We start from the raw sequence: 24,699 nt of genomic DNA on the forward strand, positions 1-24,699 counted from the left end.
TTTTCGCCATCTGTATTTGAGATAAAGGTTGTCGCAAAAAAATTATAGACTTTTTTTCCGATTTTTCCCACTGGCAACAGTGTAATGAAATTTCTTACGAATATTTTTTGGAAGCTGACACATTCCATTAAATTATTTTTAAATCTGACTCTACCCATAGTAAATTTTTGGTATAAAGTAGCATGATGTCTAATTTTATTTTAAATTTTGATTATTAAATCTAACTAAAAAAATATAAGAGTCACATATAAAAACAAATTTAAGGACTGTCTCAGCTTCCAAGACATATTTGTATAAAATGTCATTACAATGTTGCCAGTAGTTTCGGCAAAATCAAAAGAAATGTGTATAGATGTTTTTTCTGCAACACCCATTATTTAGAAAACGGATGGCGTTAAGAGAATTTACTTCTAAACAAACACCAATTATTTTCCAATTTCTTCTCTATCCTAGAGAAGGTATTGCCTTTTATAAAAACCAATTTATATAGCTTACGCCTCAAGTCACACTACTTGAAATGACCTATAATAGTAGTTAATAAAGTTTAGAGGTATGAAAAAAACTTATGAGCTTATGAGTATTTAATTGTTCAGTTTATCAGATATTATCAAAGTTGAGGGTTACGTGGTAAAAAAAATTTACTTTAAGTGGGTTTATACAGGCAAATTCAAAAAATATGGACGATAAAAATAATCAAGAGAATTATGCTATTAGGAATTGTTTAAAGTCGTTAGATCAATTTTCTTTTTTAACAAAAAACTTTTCGACTTGTTTGTACGTTCGTTGTCTTTTAGTTTTTCAGTATATATACTCAATGAATGTCCAAGAGGTTATCTTTGGTGTATGAAGATGGTTGTCAATATGCACACTTGAGTTTTCAGATAAAAAAAAAGAAAAAAAACCCGGTCACTTTTTTAATTATTATTTTAGTTACAAGCTGTTTCGAAGCACATATTATTATCCATAAAGTTAACTTTCGTTTTTATCTTTAATTTTATTCTAATTTATCAGTATAATCCTACATTTAGCGTTTTCATGGTCAAGCGAATACATTTTGTATTACCCTAAAGTGCGTGTTCTTAGTAATTATTCAATGAAATATATCGGTGAAATAATTTACATGAGTGCCTTATCATTGTATCCTAAAGAAATGTCCAAGGAAATTTTTATCAATGTATGAAGTTGATATAATATTTTATTAAATAAAAAACTTATTTTGTATTTGATTATTTCAGAAAATGCACGTTTACAAGAAAACTCTCCAGGCTCTTATCTACCCCATTAGCAGCACGACACCCCATAATTTCGTTCCATGGACGGCGACGTCACCGACCTATTGTTACGAATGCGAGGGACTTCTATGGGGTATCGCGCGACAAGGCGTCAGATGTACGGAGTGCGGTGTCAAATGTCACGAAAAATGCAAAGATTTGTTAAATGCCGATTGCCTTCAAAGTAAGTGATATTTTTAGATGGAAACGATCAATGAGATAACTAGTTCAGCACTAGCTTTTATCCGCGGCTTCACTCAGATATTGTTACAACAGGAATGAATCGATATAATAAGTATATTTTATTGCTTCACCGGGATTATCAATTTTTAGAAATTACTACATACTATGTACTTTCAGAAACTTAAAATATACTTTATTACAATAACAAAATTTGAAATGTATTTCTCTGTTAACAAAATAAATCATTTTGAATTTTAACAATTTAGAAAAATATGAATACAGAATATTGATCTAGGATACTTTTGTAGAATGCTTTGTTTATATTAACAGCAAAACTAAGCTTGACGGGAAACTGAACCCCCTGAATTGAAATGGAAGGTCTGTGGGAATAATTGGAATCATCATGGATAACATCTAACCACAAAAATGACACTCAAATTACATCAAAAATTCAATTATTATTATAGTATATATGTAATGACAGAAACAAATAACAATAAATATAGAAAAAATACAAACAACGGTAACTAGAGTTAATTGGATTTACTGGAATGCTAGATGGCGTCGAAGAAGTAGAGTTTTTTTGTGAAAAAAATATTTGTTTTCATAAAAAGTATCTTATGTTACCAATCCCTCCAAGAATATATGTACAAAATTTCATGATGATCGGTTACATAGTTTTCGCTTGAATGCGTAACAAACAAACTTACATTCACATTTATAATATTAGTAAGGATTACAAAACAAACAAAAACAGTTCTTAAAAAGAGATTTACTTATGTCTCACCTTGACAAGCCGCGGGGTTGCGATTCTTTTTTCTCCAAAATTCTCTTCATTTCTGTCGGTTTTTTATAAATAGTAGTATAGTTTCTTTCCTCTATTCTCAGTAGGCTGTTGATTTTGTCCATCCAGATCTCTCTTGGTCTTTCTCTACAACTGCTTCTTATTGTTTTGGCTAGGTACTACTTTCCATTCTTTTTTCACCTGTTCAAACCTTTAACATTTATTTTCTTATGTGTTGTTTTGCAATTTTTGTTATCAATATTTGTTTCTCTCTCCTTCATTTGTATCTTTTGATGTAGACGTTCATGTTCCGAAGCCATATGTTTGTAGGGGTACAACTAATATTTTATAAATCTCCACTCTTATTTCCTTTGTATTTGATAAAACGATCAAATATGATACTTTCAATTCAAAATATACACTTTTCGATATAAAAACGCATAACCCTCTGTATTTCACCACCTATAAAAATTTCAAGAATATACAAAGCCACGTCCCACTTATTTTCGAGCTTGTAGATTGGACTACATTATGTCAACCCTCCAGCGGAGGTGGATATAATCTCTAAACTTGGTTGGTCACTTTAATGGATCTGGATCCGTTGTTAACAAACAAAAATTAACGGAATAACCGCCATATTTTGGATGAAGCGACGCATGTAGAAATTTTATACAATTTTGTTCCAGAGATTTCCAAATCTCTTCCCTAATTAAATCAAAACAGTTGCTTGAATTGCAAATTTTCACAACGAGTGTATGATATTTCTTGAATCATAAGTCAAATTGTTCCTATTGGAGCGATAAATATTGAAAAATTCGAAAAAGATTTTTAATAAGTACATATAAATGTTTAATTTCTTGGTAGTGGGGTAATTAATCCACAATCTACTTACTTAGTGCCTCTATATTTCATCCTAGGGTGTCATCTAGGATATTTGGTTTATAATTCCAAGATTTGAAAGATTTGAGAAGAAAAAGAAACAGCTGCGTGAGGTAAGCTTCAAGTACAAGTGTCTAGAAAAGTTAAAAAATGAAATAAATCAAGTTACTCCTACAAAACATTCTAGAGGGATCACGTAAAGAGAATGCCAGAAGACAGATGAGCTTTCTCTACTTTAAACAAACATAATAATGACCGATTTATTAATACTACAAACATTGTAATTATCAAATTCATTTGCGACGATAAACACTGTACATTGCACCGTGTAAATTTTCATTCACATGGGATTAGCATGAATTTGCAGACCAGGATTTCATGGGAAAATAAAATTAAATGTCCACTATACAAATCCTAACTAAACTATACATTCACCATCGGCTTCATTATTTTCAGATGTAACCGTCGATTTTTTAAGCTAATGAACAATGGAATAATTAACGAAGCAATATAGAATGTGGTAATGAAAAAAATTTGGAAACGAGTTCTCTACGGCTTCGATATAAATGTTTGGGCTTTTTAACAATTCTGTCCGAGTTTAGTCACTTCATTTGTTAACCAGAACTGTACCGTTTTAATTATTGCCTCGCTCCTGTAAATTAATAGGCCGTTAGATGAGTTGTGTCATACAAAAAGAGATGGCACTGTTAAGTTCCTCATTTCATTATATATCAACATATTTTTAAATTAGAACTATGGATTGTAGAGGTAAGGAGAACCGTCTTGTATGGAGGATTAATAAAAATTGTCCAGCTGTTTATTTTATTTTGTATATTAATAGTTTCTTTGAACTAATTATGACTTTCAAAAAAGAATTTTATTAACTATCTTACTCTAATAGATTGTGCCGCTCTTTTTAAAATTCTCTTCCTACTATTTGCCTCCTTTCAACAGACACGTTTCGATACACCGAGATGGTTCTCTTTACCTCTACCCACCATAATTAGAACAATTGAGGTTTTGATTATCTGCAACCAATATTACGAGCTGACGTATGATGAATTGCATATAACATGAAACTAAAAGTTCTCTCTGGAATGTGGAACACATTCATTTTCTTTTATTCTTTAACAAATCAGATTACTATTTCCATTTACCTCAAAATTTCATCGATACGTTACAATTAGTCAGATATTTTATTTACTAGAACTTGCGAATAAACTCTAATTATAGTTGCGACAAATGCATTCATAGCAAATTTTATTTTTTCAATGTCGGAGTGAAATTGAATCGCGTGGTTTTATGAAAATACTCGATTGCAGAAGGCAGATACATATTTAATTTGCTTTTTACAGGACATAAAACTGTTGATAAAGCTACGTAACACGCTATAGCGACCACATTTACTATTTAAAAACTTCTAAAAAGTAGGTTGTTTTTAACAGAATTCAATGAGAAGAGAGATCAGCAGTGAATATGGCATAAAATTTTGTATTTATCGATCCAGAGAGTTTACGATTCTGTTTCAATTACTGAACTTTAGTATAATCAATCACACGCCAGTCACAGCAATATAAAATTTATATCCTTCTATGAGATCGTCTAAGGAAATACTGTTTCAGAAAAGTTAATTGTTAATACCATCGAAGTTGTGGCAGTCTCCTACAGCGTTTATAATTATTTTGAAACATCTTTATATCATGGATATGGAAAGGGAAATGTAAGGGTAAAGGATTATATCTACAAATGACGTAGGTGGTACTAAATACATGACTAAAAGTGTAGAAAACCTCGAAAAGGGTAGAATAATTAAGACGAATCATTCAGAAGAATAGAATTTTAAGGAATAGAAAATGTGATTTTCAAAAACTGGAAACCATGGCGAATAGTTTTCAAAACACGAACATGCAGGCTAAATAAAGATGTGTCGTAGGGTAAATATCAAATAATATTTCCAGTCTAAGCTCCTGATTTATCAAGATTAAAACAACAAACAATTAGCTCAGTTAAAACCACTTGATATATATCAACATAAAAAAACTGCCAAAGCTTCATTAAGTCGTAATTCTCTCATATCGAACGCTTATGCAGTCGACTGTATAGAAAAGGAAATTAGAGATTAATGAGGATGACACACGTACTGAATACAGAGCGTTTGATTTTGTAATTATAGAGAAACTAGAATGTTCACCGATTGAGTAATCGACCTAATTGAATATTAAACGTCGATGACATCCGTTGGACTTACATAAGATGTTTCTAGGAAGTAGAAAAACATGAGCAACAATTACCAGGTCATTTTCATAAATTTACTGATTAGAAAAGTCTATTATGTGTTTTTTATTCCCTATAAAACTAAATTTTTGAAAATAACGATTTGAATCGAATTCTAACTAAAAATGTCCTAATTCATTTGCATTTGCATTTGAGAACGATTTCGAGCTGATGAATGAAGCGAATTTTGGACGATGAATTTTTTGGTCACTTTTTAAATCATTGCTGGTAGTATGCCAAGAGTAACTCGAACAATCTTGGGCTTCAAGGTGTCAACTAAACCAGTTATATTGCGTAGCGCCACGGAGTCTAATCTGGGATACGTGAATTCATTGGATTAGCTTCGAACTCCTCTAGAGTTCTATCGAAAAATCTATGAATATGAATGTCACTTGGCCTCCAGCTCTGCATCAGTTGAATTTTATATAGATGTAGATATTTGCTCAAAACATAGTTAGTTAGAAAATGGTAAATTTAGATCTTTAACATTTTTAGTCATAACGGGTGATAGTTTTGATGTAATTGTATCATTTAGAAAATATGTGATATGAGATCTATTCACAGTTCAAGATTTGGATACCTCATAGACGCCAAGTAAATCACTATAAGTTGCGTGAGTTAATGATTTTTGATGTAAATCTGTAAACTTGACACGATATGTTCCAAAAATAAATGGAGGAATTCAATTGATGAATGTATTGAAACTTACTAATAACAATATGTGGGAAATCTGGTATGGAAAGTAAATCATTTAGAAGTAGACATTGAAAGTAAGTCCATATACTAGTAGTAATGGACATTTACAAAATACTTCGATATGATCTATGACATCTGACAAAAGGGTCGCATACGTAATGAAATTGTCTACTGAAATTAGAAATACTCAACCGCTGACAGGGCCCGCAATGGGAACCCCTCATTTCCGAAATAGAAAACACCGTAAGCTCTATAACTCTGGGAAAGAGAGTGCCGAAAAGAATAAATGCCAGTGTTATGAGTAGAGGAGGAAACTCATCCTTTGGAGCTATTATGCTTTCATCAGAACTCGAAGGATTAAACTAAGTGGAAAAGTCTTATCTCCATTGAATGACGCCCCGGGGATGCTCCAAATTTGGGAAGGTTCATGGGCTATCGAGAAGGCTACCAAAAAGGTAAAGGTATTACGCAGGAAATCAGAATCTAAAAAGCATCAACTATTCTTAATAATAGTGATAATCTCGTAGTAAATTCGTAGTAAAAATTATTCACTGAAAAATACATTAACTCTTCTGATTGATGTTAATAGCCACCGAATTATATCAACAAATTATTTATACAAAAAAATGATTAAAGAAATATCCATTTTTCAAATATTTTAGCCATTTTCGTAATTACTTTGTAAAAATAATATTTCATTCAAGCTTTAACTCTTCAATCGGATGTTGAAATAATTTCTCAGATGGAATAGATGTGCCAATCATTGTTATGTATTCAAATGAAATTTGATACAATTCAGGAAACTTCAATTTGTAGTTTTCCATTCAATCAGCCAAATGAAACACTCATTTTTCCAATTACGTTGCCATGATTTATAATTGTGTAGTAAGATGGCGAAAAAATATTTGTCCCAATATTTCCTAAAAAGAGATATTCCTTGAAGCTATAATAAGATATTTTAAAATTGTTTTTTTTCAAAGTTGGCAAAATAAAATATGTTATGTCGTATGTAACCACTAGGTACAAAGGTAGGAGAGGCCACATGAAGCTTACTAGAGTAAAAGGGGAGACAAAGCAGAGGCTAAAGAAGATCATACCAAACGTTTACTTGTATTTGACTTACAGCAGGTGTTACTTGTACCATATTTAACAACAAACGTATGTTATATGTATATAAACTAACCTGTAGTGCGTCCACTGATACTAAGTACGAAGCGATTGATGCCAGAGGTTCCGAATAAATTGCTTCCTGTGTATTTGAAAAAATAAGAGTTTATCCGATACTGTTCTCCACATTAAAAAATATTTCGACACTTATGGTGGATACCATCGAAATATTAATATGGCTATAATGATTTTGTGCCATTCATACGAATACAATTGAGGGGATTGACCAGAAATTTTTGCTTTCTGGATACACTTGTTTGGAATGTGTGATATGAATGTTGATATGATTGAATATTGATATGAATTGTATTCAGTCTTCAATTTTTGTACACGATCTGGAAAATCTGCAGAATTCGGGAAGTGTCTTTTTTAATTCGGACATAATAATAGTTGATATAGCAACACAGTGCCCTATAGCAAGACTAAACTAAACTACCTGATGAAAACGTAAATTGTCGTAAAGGGAATAGTGACAAATCTGTGAAAATATTCGTTCATCCATTTGATACACCGAATAACAACATCGATAAATCAAAATGAATTAGAGCGTCAACAATACATCGTTTACATGCATACGAGAAGTAATAAAAAAACCCGAGCAAATTTTTACAGCAACAATCCATTGTAATGGAATTGATAGATTGTTTTCATGTAAATCAGGATTTTGTTGTTATCGAGGATGAAATTTGCGATTATTGTAAAACTTTCTTCTTCCATTGCTTTATCCGTTGCGAAAGTTGGCTATCAACAAGGCTATTATCTTATTTAGTGTGTTTCTAAAGAGATCAACAAGTGACACTCCAAACAACCGCTACATGTCTTATGGTTATTACACATCTGCTATACTCATCAGATTCAGACACTAATATATTTAGCTTCTCCATAAAATAAAAAAATTTGCAAAATGGAAACTTTTGGTCACTATCACTGGAATTGAGGAGGCTACAACCGTTCAGATAGAAGTCATATTGAAATATACTTTTCATAACTACTGACAACTCTGGAATCAACGTTGCGATTAATTGCAGAACTTAATCGTCTCAATTTTTGATTATATTAGAATTTTAGTTAGTTTCAAGATGTCTAAGACACAATCTGGTTCTTATTATCATTCAAAGAAACTTGCAGTAAATCAGTAGATGACTTGAATCAATACACTAATAGTAAATAACAAAATTCAATTAATTTCCTTTTGATAGAAGATCCATTGATAAGATAAGAGCAGCGCCTGGCCAGGAAGCACGGCTAATCCCGTTTTTTCGAGAATTTAGTCACAATTTCACAAAAACAATTTCTACATTTCTTACCTTCAATTTCGATATTAGCAATTACACAATATTATTTAGTGTCTTAGTGTTGATTTAATCAAATTATGGCAGGACAAACAGATCGGTCGCAGAGCAGGAAAAACGAAGAGACCGTGGCGTACGCAAACGAGTCTGTGCACACACTCGGTTTGTTGGGTTGTTTACACGTAAGCGTTAAGATGTTTTAGCGATATCCCATCATATATTGAAGTTGAATTTGGAATTACATCTCTTGACAATACAGTTTGTGCAAGAATTGAAAGAAAATTATTTATTTCTAGAAAAATCTTTGTCGATACGTTGCTCGAGAAGTTTTCCAACTTCAATGGCATTTTTTTCTTCTTAAATGAGCATTCCGGCAAATGAAATTGAAGATTTTGGAGGAGATTAAACCTTAAATTGATATACCAAAGATCTTCACGTTCTTCTAAAGGCATAATTGGACCATACTTTTTTCAAAAAATTCACGCGACCATTCAGTAACTGTTAATTCTGTTGAAACAATAAAGCATGGATAGGTTAATGAAATTAATCTGGCGCAAAGGAGATATTCCATGGTGTCCTCACAACCCAGACCTGTCTCTAGCCGTTTTTATGGGGATTTCTCAAAAGTCGAGTCTACTTGAATAAATTAATAATAGCCAGCGGTCACTTGGATCGATATTATATATAAGAAATAATTTTTTATTTAAACGTTTGTTTGAATAAAATGTGTTTGTTAAAAGTTGATTTTTGAAAACTTTTTTAAAAGTATGAAAGAAATTTGTTAATTAACATTGAAATTAATATGAATTTGTATCTTTTTGTGCTCTATATCATCTCATTATCAATAAAATATTTTCAAATCTATGATCTTTTCAGTGTTTTGTCTTTCAAAGGATCGATCGTTTCTCCCTTTTACATATGCATATGAAATAATTTTTTGATTTTTTGGGATACATAATTGAATTAAATATTTTTCTTCTGTTTCAGGAGCCGCTGAGAAAAGTTCGAAACACGGAGCGGAAGATAAAGCCAACAGCATTATTACAGCCATGAAAGACAGAATGAAACAGCGGGAGAGAGAAAAACCAGAAATTTTCGAGCTGATTCGGTATGTTTTGTAATATTTTAATCTATTAGCTAAGCGATTCATTACTAAACCACTAAAGAAGTAGATGTTAACAAACTAATCATTGAAAGTATAATTTATTTTTTGAATAAAACTACAATATCAACAATTTCATACAAGAACACAGGTATTACACATATTTTATTTAACCGGTTTTTTAGCATGTCACTTTCCAACTATTGCATGTTAATAACAAAGCAACACTTCTACTTAAATCTCTTCCATATTTCTTTCATCCCTTGACCAAGACATGTTCTTGTCATAGAACAATTAGAAGGTATTTATGAAATTCGTCCTTTAAATTATCAACAGAAATGAGCAAACAAAACAAATATAGATTGGCATCTGAATATCAGTCTAATGATTAACTTTAACAGCAAGTTTATTTATTGTATGTCCTATCATTTAAAATAAAGATACAGTGATACAGGGGTTTTTAAACATAATCAACTAAAATCTGCAATGTATACTTGGTTTATTACAGAGTTGATTAATACGGACCAATTTTAGATATTTTCCTTTATCCAAAGGGTATGCACGAAATTATCTTTCTTCTATCATTTTAACTTCATATCGACCAGATATTTCGTTCACCTTAAAATAAATTGATATAAACCCTATAAAGTTCTTACATACATTTATAACCTCATTTCCATAGGAAGTTTTATTCGGCCTCATTTGAAGTATATAAACAGCTGATACTATACAGATAGGGTGAACAATTAATATTAAATTGGACGCCACCAGCTTTGTAATGAACCACGTCAAAAGTGAATAAAAAAGTGGACAAGCTGGAAACACCTTATGAATTTAATAAATAATGAAAATCAAACAAAATAAAACTATCATCGGACACGATTATCCATATTAATATTTATTGCTGTGAACAATAAAAAAAAGTTTTAGCAAAAATAAATTCGCATCAACTACGTATCCAAAAGAGCAGCAATAAATTAAAAACAAATCAGATTTATATATATTAAAGATAAGACTCTGACTTATCTATGGAAATCCGGGATGGTTGCGTCCTTCAACTGGATTCCCAGATGTTGGAGTTGTTGAATTTATTGCTTGTGATGTACTGGTTGGATCGTTAGGTGTGGTTGAAACTCTCAACCTGGCAGCTGTAGAACAGCGAATATAGAGAAAAATGTCACCAAAAATTCACTAAAATTTACTTTCGTCCAAACACTTGAGTTTAGATAGGTAGAGGACGTTTTCGAATACATTCCGAGGTTTTATTGAATTTCTCGAGATCGATAACAAATTAATACTGAGCCACAATGCATGAACAAAGAATATTCGAAATAAATGAAGAAAAAGGTAACGAACCCCACCTTATACTTTACGATTCATATTTTTGAGGTATGCTAAATAAAACCAAGCTCAATAATCGCGAAAAGTATTTGTATCACATTTTTTAATACTTTTTTCAAAATTACTCAAAATCATCATTGGAATCATAATGATATAATGATTACTCAAGTTTTATTATAATTTTTGCAGAATAACGCTAAATAGCAAATCCAAAACAGCTTTGCATTCGTTCATGTAAAGATCAAAATAATCCATGAAGAAAGTTACAATAATATTCAAAGCATCAAGAATATTTCCAAATTTTCAACTCGTACTACACCAAGTGTGAATTTTGAAAAGCAGTTGGTTCCATCACACTGTATAACTGAAAATTTTAAATATTAATCCCGTCGATCATTGTTTGAAATTAATTGGAATCGTTCTATAATCTATTTTATTATTAATTTCATGAAATGAAGATCTGTTCCACCTTTTTCATCCATATTTAATATTTGATATTGATTCAACTAGAAAAAATGCAAATTCTACAAATATTAAGTGATTAATATTATTTTAAAATGGCTATATTTGGTTTATTACTCTTAAAAAAAGCAAGTTGAACAAATATTAAATATAATCAAACACATATTTAAACTACAGACATTAGGATTTTATACATATTGTTTTCAGTAAAGATCAGCTTACGTTCAATAAAAAAGGTATATATTTTTCATCATTCAATAATCATAACTTCCAAAAAGCAATTAGTGTTAATTCGACTTTATTTCCACAACAGGCACATATATATCGTTCATATTTCCAACATTCTAATTATTCGTCCAATTATATTTCCACAGAAATTTTGATACTACTGTCATTTTCAGTATATAATTTTCACTGTATGGTTCAACTTAAGCGAGTCATAATAATATAGAGACTCCAGTGATTAAATTAGATTCTCTAAGTAATTCAATTGTATTACATACATAAACTATTACTATTTGCAGTATCTAAAGCATAATTATTCAAATAAACGATGAAAAGTGTACATATTTGTGCACTTGTGATCTAAATTGAACTTTCTTGTATAGTCCAGGCGCTGGATGGAGTTGAGAATGCAAAATGTGAGAAACAGCACCCATAATATCTCTACGGCCTCAACTATCTCACGCAACTTCAATTTACGATTAGGTATTAGTAATTTGTGGATTACCATAACACTTTTCAATAAGAGCTGAGCTTGTACACTATTTTTTTTTATAAAGAAGCAATGATAATTTAACACGAAATTGTTTTGAAACTATTGTTTTGAAAAAACAACAGAAGCTTCACTTAAATGGCTGTCACGTGTTTTTTACTAATCGAAATGTCAAATGTCAAATTTTACACGTGGTTTTTTAAAAGTTGGTACTTCATAAAAGTCATGTGGACTTGACAATGGTAGTGCCATCTGTGTGTCAGTCACACGACTTATTGAGTGGTGTTATATGTATAGGTGAATGCTGACGAAACTCGACTATTGATTACGCCTTTTTAGGCTATGAAAGCAAGGTAATTTCTATCCACGACAAATGATCAAGCAACCACTGCCGGAATTGTTGTATCAACCGTGTAAATTGTAAAATAATGGCAAGCTCTTTAACGATAAAAATAAATTAAATATTCTCAGTAAAACAATCGTTATGATGATACCAAAGCATGTGTTCAATACATTTACTAGATGTCTAAGGAATGGTGTAAATCAATGGACTAATACGACTCCTGACAACATTCACAATCATAATTCACATTTTGCATACTCAACTCCATTCAGCGCCCAGTCTTGTAATGTAGAAAACAAAGACGATGAAAATAGGGATATGATAGACATATATGGTTGTTGTACTCATCATTAATAACTTCTGATTACATTCGAATAATATTGTCATTAGACAGATATTTTTTTAATTTCAACCAATTTGCTCATTAATTTATTACATGAATAAAAAATGTCAATGTGTCACAATGGTATTGAATCTTATGATAAAAACTTCAATAAGAAATTTGTTACATACAAAAAATTATTTAAATTGTACCGGATGTTAATAATGAGATAATTACCGGCGATATACACTGACTGTGTATGCGAACTTATTTTTCTTCTTCTATAAGCCTGAGAAACTTGTAATTACGATATATGTACTGAGGTTGTTCATCAGCAGTATATCATTGTTTTTTATCTTTCAAGATCATTTCCCCTGTATCCTGATAAACTGTCAAAACTGTTGGATTTCATTATTTGTCTTCTTATTTGAAAAATACTAGTTTTAAGTCGGAAGATTATATATTGAAGTAGATATAAGTAATTGCCTAGACGAGGAGCCGATTTTAGAGTTTCTAGATGATTCCTTCAATGACATTTCACCCTCAGTGTATCGTACGATGCTTGTTACTGTCGTATTTTATGAAGTTTCGAAAAAATAATTTGTATCGTCAATGTTTATAACTTCTTCATCATTTGCTTTGGTAAACATTTTTTAGGATCTCCGACTACATTCCCTAGAATATTAGGAAACAGTATGAGTTAATTACTTTTGGTTAAATTATTATATTTTGTGTTAATTTGTTTCTTTCAATTATGTGTTTTGCATCGATAGAATATAAAATATCAGATTTTATCGCAGAATTTCTTCGTGTTTCATATAGATTTGTCAGGTACTCTATCAAATTAATTTTGGACCCAATGTTGTGGAGTAAAATGATAAAGAACAAAATATTATTAGATTCTCAACACCACAATTAATTTTGGAGACGCTCAAATACCATCCATAATCTATTAATATGTTAGATGATTCATAAAGTAAATTTGCTTTAAACAAAAAAATACTTTCCCTGAAATTTGATAAATGAAGTAGCTTACTGACAAGAAATTTATTTGTCGTTGTAAGTTGATTCCTAGTTAAACCAAAATGATCTTAATTCTAAAATTAAGAATCCTAATTGCGTAGGTAGTTTCTTTGCAGTCGATTTCATACTAGCTCTTAAATCGGAGTCGGGAGTTCTTAGCTTTAATGGAACATTCTTCCACCAGGTCAAATCTCAAGATTTTCATCCTAGTGTTAATAAGAACTTGACAAAAACCAAGTAGGTAGTAACTTCAGTTGATCAAAGTTTGTATCTTTTATTTTAGAAATTTAACTAAAAAAAGGTTTTTAACGTCACATAAACTATCTAAAATATATTGTTACCTACGCTTGTTCTACGAATTTCAGTTCAATATCGCCGGTAACCTTCCTTTATAAGTTACATATACACTGAGGAGACGAAATAATTATAGATCGCTTTTTTAGATGACCTAATCGTAGTTATCAATTTTTTTTTCTATGACATTTTTAAAATAACTATATAGGGACGTATTTGGTGTGGAAGAAAAGAATCACGCAGGTCACATGAAGGCTGTCAATCAATCAGTTTTGGATGGAACGTCAAAATGGTCTGCAAAAATTAACATTACAGGTTTGTTGGAAAGGGAACGAATATCTGTATCAAAATTCTACAGGATCGTTTGACTCACGTGAAATTCTCATCTTCTTTTAATATTTGCACGATATTCAAACATCCTGTTTGAATTTTACCGTTTCTGCATTCTTCGTATGTGGAATGAATTTTGTAGTTACAAAAATATATTAGAAACCTTTGAGGATAAAACTACTGAATCAATATTTTGTATATCCATTTACATTCAAATATGTTCACAAGACATTAGCAATGAAAATGGAATAAATCATTTACGGGACTCGTAAACTGATATTTATATATATTTTTTCAATTACAGTATTGATGATTAGCGCACAATATAAACAGTCTCATGCTATTATTATCATTAAATCAATAATGCCATTAAATTATAGGTATCATTGAATCCTACTTCCCATTTTCTCATAGACTAAGACGTATTTGTTATAAGTATTTTTTCGAAATCTTTTGGATCTTGGACACCGATAATATTTGACTAACATTACCAATAACCTTGACGTTCAATTTGGCTTATATCAAATGGTCAATAGAAGATTTAACTAAGTCTTAAAATCCTAGTAATTATTTAGATATAAATTTATTGAATGAAAATTTTTTCACGTTATTTTCAAAATTTCAATAGATAGTGTCATAATTCTTATATGTCGCCAGTTAATAAAGACAAATTGCACGTCATTTCATGTACAGAATAAATATAATAAAATATGAAAAAATACAAAAACCCCATTGATTACTTAACATTCAAATTTTAAGTCGTACCGGGGGCTCAGCAATTCAGTCATTGGGCCCAAGCCAACGTGTTTTCCGGATCATTCCGAAGAGTAGCGCATTTGGACAATACATGTAGTGGAGTTTTCTTCTTTCTTTGCATCTTAGATATTCTGTATAATGGTGTAATGCCCAACATCTTGAGATGATTTACCTCATTATACTACCAGTAATCAACCAGAGGATCATCATTAGTTGATCTCTTAAGAACTGATACCCTAATAGCTTGATTTCGATATGCTCTCCCGGATATTCTTTCGAATACCTCGAACAATATCTCAGTAGAGAAACACGTGGAGTGCATTTCTATCTTGCACATTGAGCATCTTGCCTGATACATCTGCCGTGTCCAGCAATCAGCCTATCTTGATCTTTTTCGAGCTAAATATTGCTGTCCCCCAATACCTTGGATGGCCCTCGAAGAAGGATTTGTGTATGCCGCATGCTGGTGGTTCCCAGTAGTTCAGAAAACTCATCCTAGCTCTTTTGTTCATTAGATTTGAATGACAGATTCGAATAATGGAATTGGGGAGGCTAGTAGTACTTTTCACTAACCTGTCTCCTCTTTCAATTCTTCTCAACACCAGAATATACAGGTATCTACAAAAGTTTCGCTTCACTCACCTCTCCGTTGACAGCTTTTGATGCTAATCGCTATAGTATTATATCACTTTAGAGATGAGTCGAGTGCCTTAAGAGATCGTCGGTTGTAACAACGGATATAAATGTATTTGTTCCTGTGCTTTATGTTCATTCAATGTTCAGCACAGGCTCAATTTGCAAATATCTTTGCTTGAAAGATTATGACTGGAAGCTGAGCTATAGAGTCTCCTTTATTCTCTGTCCATCGCTTCAAAAAGTTGTTTCTGCTCACAATTGAGTCTTTTACTTCATCCAAAATCCTATGAATATTGGAAATTTTTTTTAAAATTTTAGATACCGATGGAAAAACTTTTTAGGACTTCTTCTTTTCCACATTATAGCATTTATAACACTAATTAACTACTCTCAACATATAAATTGCTTTCGCATCAACTAGAAAGAAAAAATAAATCATTACCCAATAATATTTTTCCACAAACTTGAAAAAAGGTCTTAAGGGCAGGAAACATGTATACAATCGAAAGTGTTCAAAAGATTTTTTTTATATTTGATGATATCAATATTAGATATTCACAACATCATTTCATTAGAAGATTGACTGATTCAAACGTGTTTTGATATGCTATGTATATTTTAAAACATTTTATAAGTCAATTACAGCTTGACTTTGTGGATATTAACTTTATCAAGGCTTCTGACATAATTGATCACAATATAACGATTAAAAACTTACAAAATCTAATAAGGTTGTGTCAGGTGTTCCTCAAGGTTGCCATTTGGGCCCGTTAATGTTCAACATTTACTCCAACGAGATTCCAAGCTGTTTCATACTTAGTAGAATCCAAATCAAGTCCTTAACATACTTGATACGTATCGTGGAAACACGTATTGATAATTAGATTTATATTCTTATTGAGGACGAACTGCCTTCGTTGCTAGTAAAAAATGTGTCTTTTTTTTCTTGTTTTATTTGTTTTCTCATCATATATTTACTATATTTCTTTATTCGATGAATAAATAAAAATTTTGTAGAAAGTTCGTTTTGACTGTAAACTTATAACATTATATTTCCTTCGAAACATTACTATTTTCATCAGAATAATATAGGAATTTTAAACTTTTTGTCCCAACATGAAGTTTAACTTCAACTGTATAGATATCAAAGTTCTACGAGGGCCGATTTTTTTCTATCCCCGAACGCTCCATGTAGACGCTATGCGGGCAGCAGAAAGCAGGCATGCGCTGTGGTCGACATTTTTAACATTTTTGGTGTCAGTCGGCGTTTTTCTACGTATACATGTTCACCATTATTGATGCTCCCGCCAAGTGTGAATTGCGAAATGTAATTCGTTTTCTACAGGCTGAAAGCCTAAGTGCTGAAGAAATCCATCGGAGAATAAGTCGTGTATATGGGGAAAACTTCATGAATGATGGTGTTGTGCGTGAATGGTGTCGAAAGTTTAAAGATGGCCGTAATGGTGTGCATGATGAAAGGGGCCAAGGACGCAAATCTGTCGTTTCGGATGACCTGGTTCAACGAGTTGAAAAAATGGTTAAAAAAACCGCAGATTCACCATTACTGCTTTATCTACAGAAATTTCAGAAGTTTCAAGGTCTGTTTTGTATTCTATTGTTACAGAAGCGATAGGCTACATTGGCAACAAATATCTCAGTCTTTTCGGTGATTAAGTTCAAAAATTAATCGTAAGTCTACCAATCTTTTGGTAATAAAATTATTGTTTTATGTGAACTTTTATTTATATCCTATCGGAGATTGAAATTAGAACGGTCCTCGTTTTCTATGGATTTTCATGTTGTCGTGGAGAAGAAAATGAGTAGAAAAAAATATCTATAATGTGTGAGCTCTTTTTAGACATCGAAGTGAGAAAAGAGCAAGTTCTTTTTTAGTCCATTGCAAGCCTTTCAAAAAACATCTGTGAATGTTAATTGCTTTTGAGCAGTGTTTACTTACTATATTTGTTATATTTTATGGTAGATTATTTAGACTTTTCTTCACAAAATTGATCCACAGATTGAGCACACTATTTTAAGTCAAATTAAAATCTTGATACAACATAATTTCTCCTTCAGCACTACACAACAAAATTTATTTCCTTCTATCGATTATATTCAGTCAACTTACATAAAATAAGTTGATTGGTATATAGTACGTACAATTTTGATATAATGCAGTGATTTATAATGAAAATCAGCTACGAATTTCATGTTAAAAATGAATTTCATAGTTTTGCGTTACTCAAGAGATTTTCCGTTCTTTTTATTGTTCACGACGGTGTTACCTTCATTACTCAAAGGATTATTCTATCCGTTTTGTTATGACCCTTGGTTCCGCCCTTGTAACATCTTATCGAACATAATATTTTGTAGAAGGAACTTCTAATTAAGATGGTATGTTTAAACCAGGGATAAACATAATTCAAAATTCCGAGCGTTTTATTACTGTTTCAATTACATTTAAGAACGCGATTTTGTAGGGCAATAATTTATTTATGAACGGTTGGGTTAATTGAACATTAAGTATAATACAGCTATTTAGTTTGAAGTGTAACAAGATGTCACATGACTCATTTTTATTGCGTCGGCTTTGCTCCGAATTTCAGAAATTCCGTTTTTAGATTTATATTTAGACAAATCGTCCTACAAACGGCGTCTGGTTTGTAAATGGAAGTCTTATAATTAAATTTGAAAATAAAAATTTATTTGAAGCACAACAATTGTCTAAATATTTCAAAAATCATATATTTTCATACATTTACCTACACAACATATCTATACACCTAATAATTATTATTTATGCAACAAGTTTAAAAAGTGTTTGATGCACGCGACGTGAATTTGTCTAAAGAGGCAGAGTTTGACGACTCGTCAGTGCAATAAACACTATTTGCACGAGTTGCATCCAATATTTTTCCCACGTCCACGAAGAAAGAAATAATTTTTGAGTCACATTCCTAGAACTGCAAAGCTGCAGTGTCCACACCAAAAAAGGAAACTTATATACACAGCGCACTAACGTCTCCAAAAGACGTAAATTTTGGTGGTACTCTTCTGCGCTTAATGAAAATGAGGACGTGTCAGATACTGCTCAGCTTTTCATACTTGTCCGAGGTGTTGATAAAAACTTCAACGTCTGTGATAAGATTTTACAGATAAATTTGCTATGACCTACATACCGTGGGAATGAATAGTAATAGTAACAACATGCAGGAGTAAAAATAAACTGGAATAGATAGGATACGATATTTTTTTACCCATTATCCAAAAAGAAGTGTTATTCTGTCCAACTGGGAAAGACATATTGGATATCACAAAAAATTAATCATCTCATCGCCAATTTCAACTGTTTCTGTTATATTTGAAAGCAGATCATAGAGATATTTTGTATTGAAATGGATAAGTTCTGGTTTAAGTATTCGCAAGACTTTGGTCTCAAAGAAGAAACCAATACTGTGTAATTTATAAAAATTTTGAAATGTATTAGTATCTATATTAAAATTGTGAAAAGTCATAGATATCTTACTTATTAGAAAGTTTTGCCAATATTTTTCTGAAGCCGTATTAGGTATGAATATTTCACGTGCTTAAGTTAAAATCAGGATATTATTCAGCTGGTCTGTATCGAACATCTCTTTGTATAGAATACAAATGAGGCTATATATTTGTAGTTTCAGCTTTCAGGATCGAATTTTAAGTTGAGAATAGTGAACAGATATTTTCATGACCGTTAAAAAGTTTTTGAAGTATGGAGTGTTGCAAAAATGTGAAATGTGAATAAAATTGTCAATAAAATATTAAAACAGAATGTAAAGTTAGAGAATACTAAAGGAAACACCTCGACTCTTTGAAATGATTTATGATTATTTGGTTTTATATAGGTGCACAAGAAATAAATTATTAATTTTAATATAGTCCAGTTATTATAGGGGGTTGACCTAGGATAATCAACAAACCCAGTATATTACCACGTCAAAATTTGTATTTAGGCTTTATAAAACTATTCTCAAAATTTACATAAAATTGGATGGTCGCAAGTTTTGAGTTAGGGATCAAAGCTTACAAAAATCAATTTTTTTTTAAATTTTTTTCAAATATCTTGTTTTCTGTGGGGTTTTACGCTATTTATATTGATCATCAATATTATAGAGACTTTGATTCTCTACAACTTTTGTATTTAACAATTTTTTATACCTTGAACTGTTTTCGCGATAGAGGACGTAGAGCGCGCAGTCAACTGGTAGTCCCGATTAAAAACTCATAATATTAAGGTTATTTATTGATAAATTTATATATTTTAATTACATTGGAATTATATTCTCATTTACACTGATAGCATTTGAAGTAGAAAATAATTAAGTAGATCTTATTTAAAATCCGTGAACTTGCTGCAGCATTTGAGGAAGAAAACTGTCCGGTTCAGAGATTATTTGAGAGTGGAATGCAAACCTTATTAGCAGTTTATAATGCTTCGAAATCTGTGGATATTATCGATCATCTCCTTATGCGCTATACTTCTAGTCAACAAAGTCGAATAAACCTGTGCAGTTATCAAATATTCCACCAACGAGTAGAACCGCTCACCAACATTTTAGTAGCCTTTATTATCAAACCCAAACTTGGTTACGGCAAGATTTAGAATCCTTGGAAAAGGGTTGGACAATGCGTAACGAATTCCTGGTACTTATCATGACTATTTTACCAACAGCACCAGAAGAATTACTCAATACAATATTCTGTAACTGCAAAAATGGCTGTGACTCAAGATGTGGATGCGGGAAAGCGGGGTTACCGTGCTTTTTAGCTTGCGTCCAGTGTAATAGACAGGCTTGTCTCAATACTGTACCATATCAGACTAATATTAATTATTATAAAAACTTTGACCCAGAAATCATGAATTACTTGGAGACAAATGTCGTTGAAGACGGCAATGAAGAGGAAATTTGAAATTCTGCAGCAGAGAACTTGTTCTCGAAATTTTTATCAATTTTTGACAATAATAAATATATAAAATGACACGTTTATTTCTTCTCTTCTTTATTTATATAGAAAGTCATTAGTATAAATAAGATCACAATTATTAAAATTAAAATTTAAGTATTTCCTCAACAATTTTTTAATAACATGGCCGAATAAGTGTTATTAAATAAATTGACACTCAATTAAAAATAGATAACAATACAAAAAAAAGGAATTTAATCTAAAAGTTGAAAAAAACGATAATTAAACATTTAGCAATGTAACCTCAATAAAACGAGTTTTTGACTCGGGACTGACCGCGCGCTTTACACCCTCTATCTCGAAAACAGTCCAAGGTATAAAAAAGTATTAATACAAAAATATGGAGAATTGAATTCTCTACAATATTGAATATGTCGATATTGCGAGATATTCATCTAATTTGACCTAAGGTGATGTTCTGCATACAGTTCGAGTCTTAAATTTTAATTTGGTAATAACGTGTAGATATCGAGTGATACTAAATACAATGGAAATATAACAGAAGCAGACATTAATATGAATGACATTCTTTAATAGAAAATTGAATCGATGAATGTGTTGCTAAGGGCAATTCTCAAAAACAGCCGAACCGATTTGGCTAATTCTTCTTTTATATTTCTTGAAGTATGAGGATAGTTCTTACGGAAAGAAAAATTTGAGAAATCGACATGCCTCCTATAAGGCGGCGGACAAATTTTGGCAGAAGACCCTAACCAACCATAACAGCACACGATTAGCGAAAAATTAGTTAATAACGTTATAGAAGCAATCTATTGAAAGGAAAGTATAATGGAGAAGATGTTTTGATACCCCACATCCCAATGATTCCGACTGACGTACCTACAATTTGAGTTTAAACGACTGCAATTTCCAGTACGCTTTGACTAAGTTGGAATTTTTGGAAACGTTGGCGTTTTTAGTTTACCTTCAGTCTCTGAAGACGATACTGGGATATCGAAACGCGCGTCAGAGAGTGTAATTGTGAGTGTTGGTACAGTGGTTGCAGTAAACAGTGTATTCAGTATTCGCTATGACTATAAACAAATCCCAGGAGCAGTGATTAAGTGTTTGTGGTATTAATCCATGTTTCTCGCATAGTCAATTGTATGTTGCCCGTTCCCGTCTTGTAAAACCATCGGCTCTGTTTGATTACGCGACCGGCAATCAAACAAAAAATATCATGTATTATGAAGTACTTCAATAAAAATTGTGATTTTCTTTGTAATATTTTATTGACTATTTTAGATGTGTTATAATTTTCATCCTTTGACATAATGTAATTGTTGACTTATTAACTTTCTTTTTTCTTTTTTATCTTATTAGTCCCGAATAGCAGAATAAGTATTAAAAAAAATGAAAAAATAGAGAATCGAGTTCGCCTGGTCAGCTGGTTATTAATATAATCAAAGAAGTGCAGCTTATAATTGGGATAGACAGAATCATAGAAAACGTCAACAAGGTTAACGCGGGTAGCAAAATGAGAGATCGATAATTAAAAATGTTACAACAATACTATGATAGCTCATTTCTTTTATTTCCATATCTTCGTAGTTTTCATTTTCATGTATCCTTTGCTTTCGTTTTCAAATCACCCTCATCTAAAGCACGAAGTATAAATTTTACAAGACTTTTTTCTTGTAAAATCATCTTCCTTCTTTAATTCCGACATTTTGTAGTTCTGTGTTGAAGAAGGTCTTTTTCAGTAAAACTATTATTCCAATAAATTGATTATTATGATTGTCGTCTCTGTTTTTGATATCATTAGAAAAATTATCCAGGCTGAAAAAAGTAGTCTAGCTTAGTCTCAGAACTTCTGTAAACAGTCTCGCTTCGGTTCAGCGCCTATATAAATCATCAGTTTCCACTATCGATTATTTTGTGATTTGATGAAACATACGAATTTTCTTCAAAGTTTAGAAAGGATTAATGGAAACTGATCGGTTTTGCTAGCAAATACCTCGAAGGTATTTAAGAAAAAATAGTGAAAAACAAATTTTATTTAATATTGCAATTTCATTAAGGGAACTGGAGAGTTATTATCATTTTTACTTTTGTTATAAAATTAATGTTAATTAATCATCAAATAAATATTAAATATTTGATCAACATTAGGGTATACATATTATTATCCATTTACAATGTTTCTTGTGTTCATATCCTCGAAGGTTTCTTTCTTTTATTATTTGTAAAATACAAAAAACTTTTTGTTATAATTTCAACATCTGAAAAATATTATTTGCTAAATCTCATTGTCATTTCTCATAATATTGTTTGTTGGATGTTTCACAATATATATATATATATATATATATATATATATATATATATATATATATATATATATATATATATATATATATATATATATATATATGCTTTTGCTAACACAAAACACGCTAACTTGTTATTCAAATACCATTTCAACTTACTACCATGCGAAAACAATTTTGTTTAGTTCCTAAATCGAATTTTAATATTAAGAAGCGCCTTTGCTATTGATGTAAAGACTATTTTATTCCACTCAATATTTTGTTTATGTAATTGGATAACACGAATATAGTTTATTCTACAATAGAAATATGAACATTGATGAAAATACAGCAACCAATTCAAATTTGGAAGAACAATTGAACCGTTCAAAAGTTTGTGGTGAAAATCTTTTCTTTTAAATTAATCCGATTTCTCTGAACTTATTTTTTTTGTTTAAACTTTATTTGGATTACATTGGTTAGATTATTGGTTACTTTGTTTATTTCCTCAAAATCTCTTTGTATTTATATTATTAGGGTTGCAGTATAAAGTCAAATTCCAATACAAGGCAACGATAGAAAAATCTAATCTATATGGAATATAATGTAATTATCTTTCATGAAATAATCTAAAGAATGGTTCAGTCGAAGAATTGTTTGCGTAAGTTTTCTGGGTCTTGTTTCTGGAATTTTGTAAACTTCATTTGGATTATGGTGACCTGTTATTCTGTGTCTTTTTTGGATTAAACGTAATCACACCTGAAAAATATTCATTTACTGTACTAAACATATCTCAATTTGCCTTTCCCTCTTCATCTTCCTAAATTACTACACAATTACAATATGTGACTTTTTTGTACCTTAATTTCTATCAACCCTCTCTTCCGCGACCCTGTCTTATCAGTTTAATCCTATATAAAAATGTAAGGGCATTTTTTTCACCCCTCATTCCACGCCTTGTTTTCATTATCATTAAATGGACTACGTTTACTACAAATTCCTTTTATATCAAGATCTATAATTTTTTATTCGTCACCTTTTCACTTTAATCATATCATTCATATCAAGACTTCATCCCTTTTTCCAATCAACCAGGAGAAATTACAGTGGTGGCCCGAAAAGTTTCCGTTTCCAACATGAAGTCAGCTTAATTTCAGTCATATTAAACACTTAGTTTTTGCTTGATAATCGTATAAGTTAATGAAAATTGTTAATTCACCTACGCAAATAAAAGAGAAGTACTGCAACTCTGCACCATCATTTATAATCATAAAATTTGGATTTCGGAACTCAAACGTAACCATATTAACTTGACTGACTGACAACGAGCGTTCGGCTTGGCCAAAAACTGCGTCGACCATCGAAATGGAATTAGGGAGATAGAAAAGGTTCTCGAAATATCATTCATATTACCTACGTTTACAGCAAAAATAATGTGCAAAATACCTTGGAATTTATCTGAACCGACGACTAACCTGGAGGTTACTGCATCCAACCCAATTGTAGGAATTCTAGATTCAAGATTTCAGTCACAAGTGTATAGAATTCTTGTAAATGTTCCATGATATGTACCCAACAA

General features: G+C 31.2%; 1 protein-coding gene across 1 annotated transcript in view; it reads left to right on the top strand.

Moving 5' to 3' along the window:
- LOC130899758 (protein unc-13 homolog A) overlaps positions 1-24,699 on the top strand; it is a 179,597-nt gene that overhangs the window by 91,916 nt on the left and 62,982 nt on the right. The window contains exons 7-9 of the mRNA XM_057809940.1: positions 1,236-1,455; positions 9,534-9,654; positions 14,357-14,463. Coding sequence (XP_057665923.1) covers positions 1,236-1,455; positions 9,534-9,654; positions 14,357-14,463 — 448 coding nt within the window. The remainder of the gene's footprint in view (positions 1-1,235; positions 1,456-9,533; positions 9,655-14,356; positions 14,464-24,699) is intronic.

This window comes from Diorhabda carinulata, chromosome 11 (assembly GCF_026250575.1).
Source record: "Diorhabda carinulata isolate Delta chromosome 11, icDioCari1.1, whole genome shotgun sequence".
In the NCBI taxonomy this organism is placed as follows: domain Eukaryota; kingdom Metazoa; phylum Arthropoda; class Insecta; order Coleoptera; family Chrysomelidae; genus Diorhabda; species Diorhabda carinulata.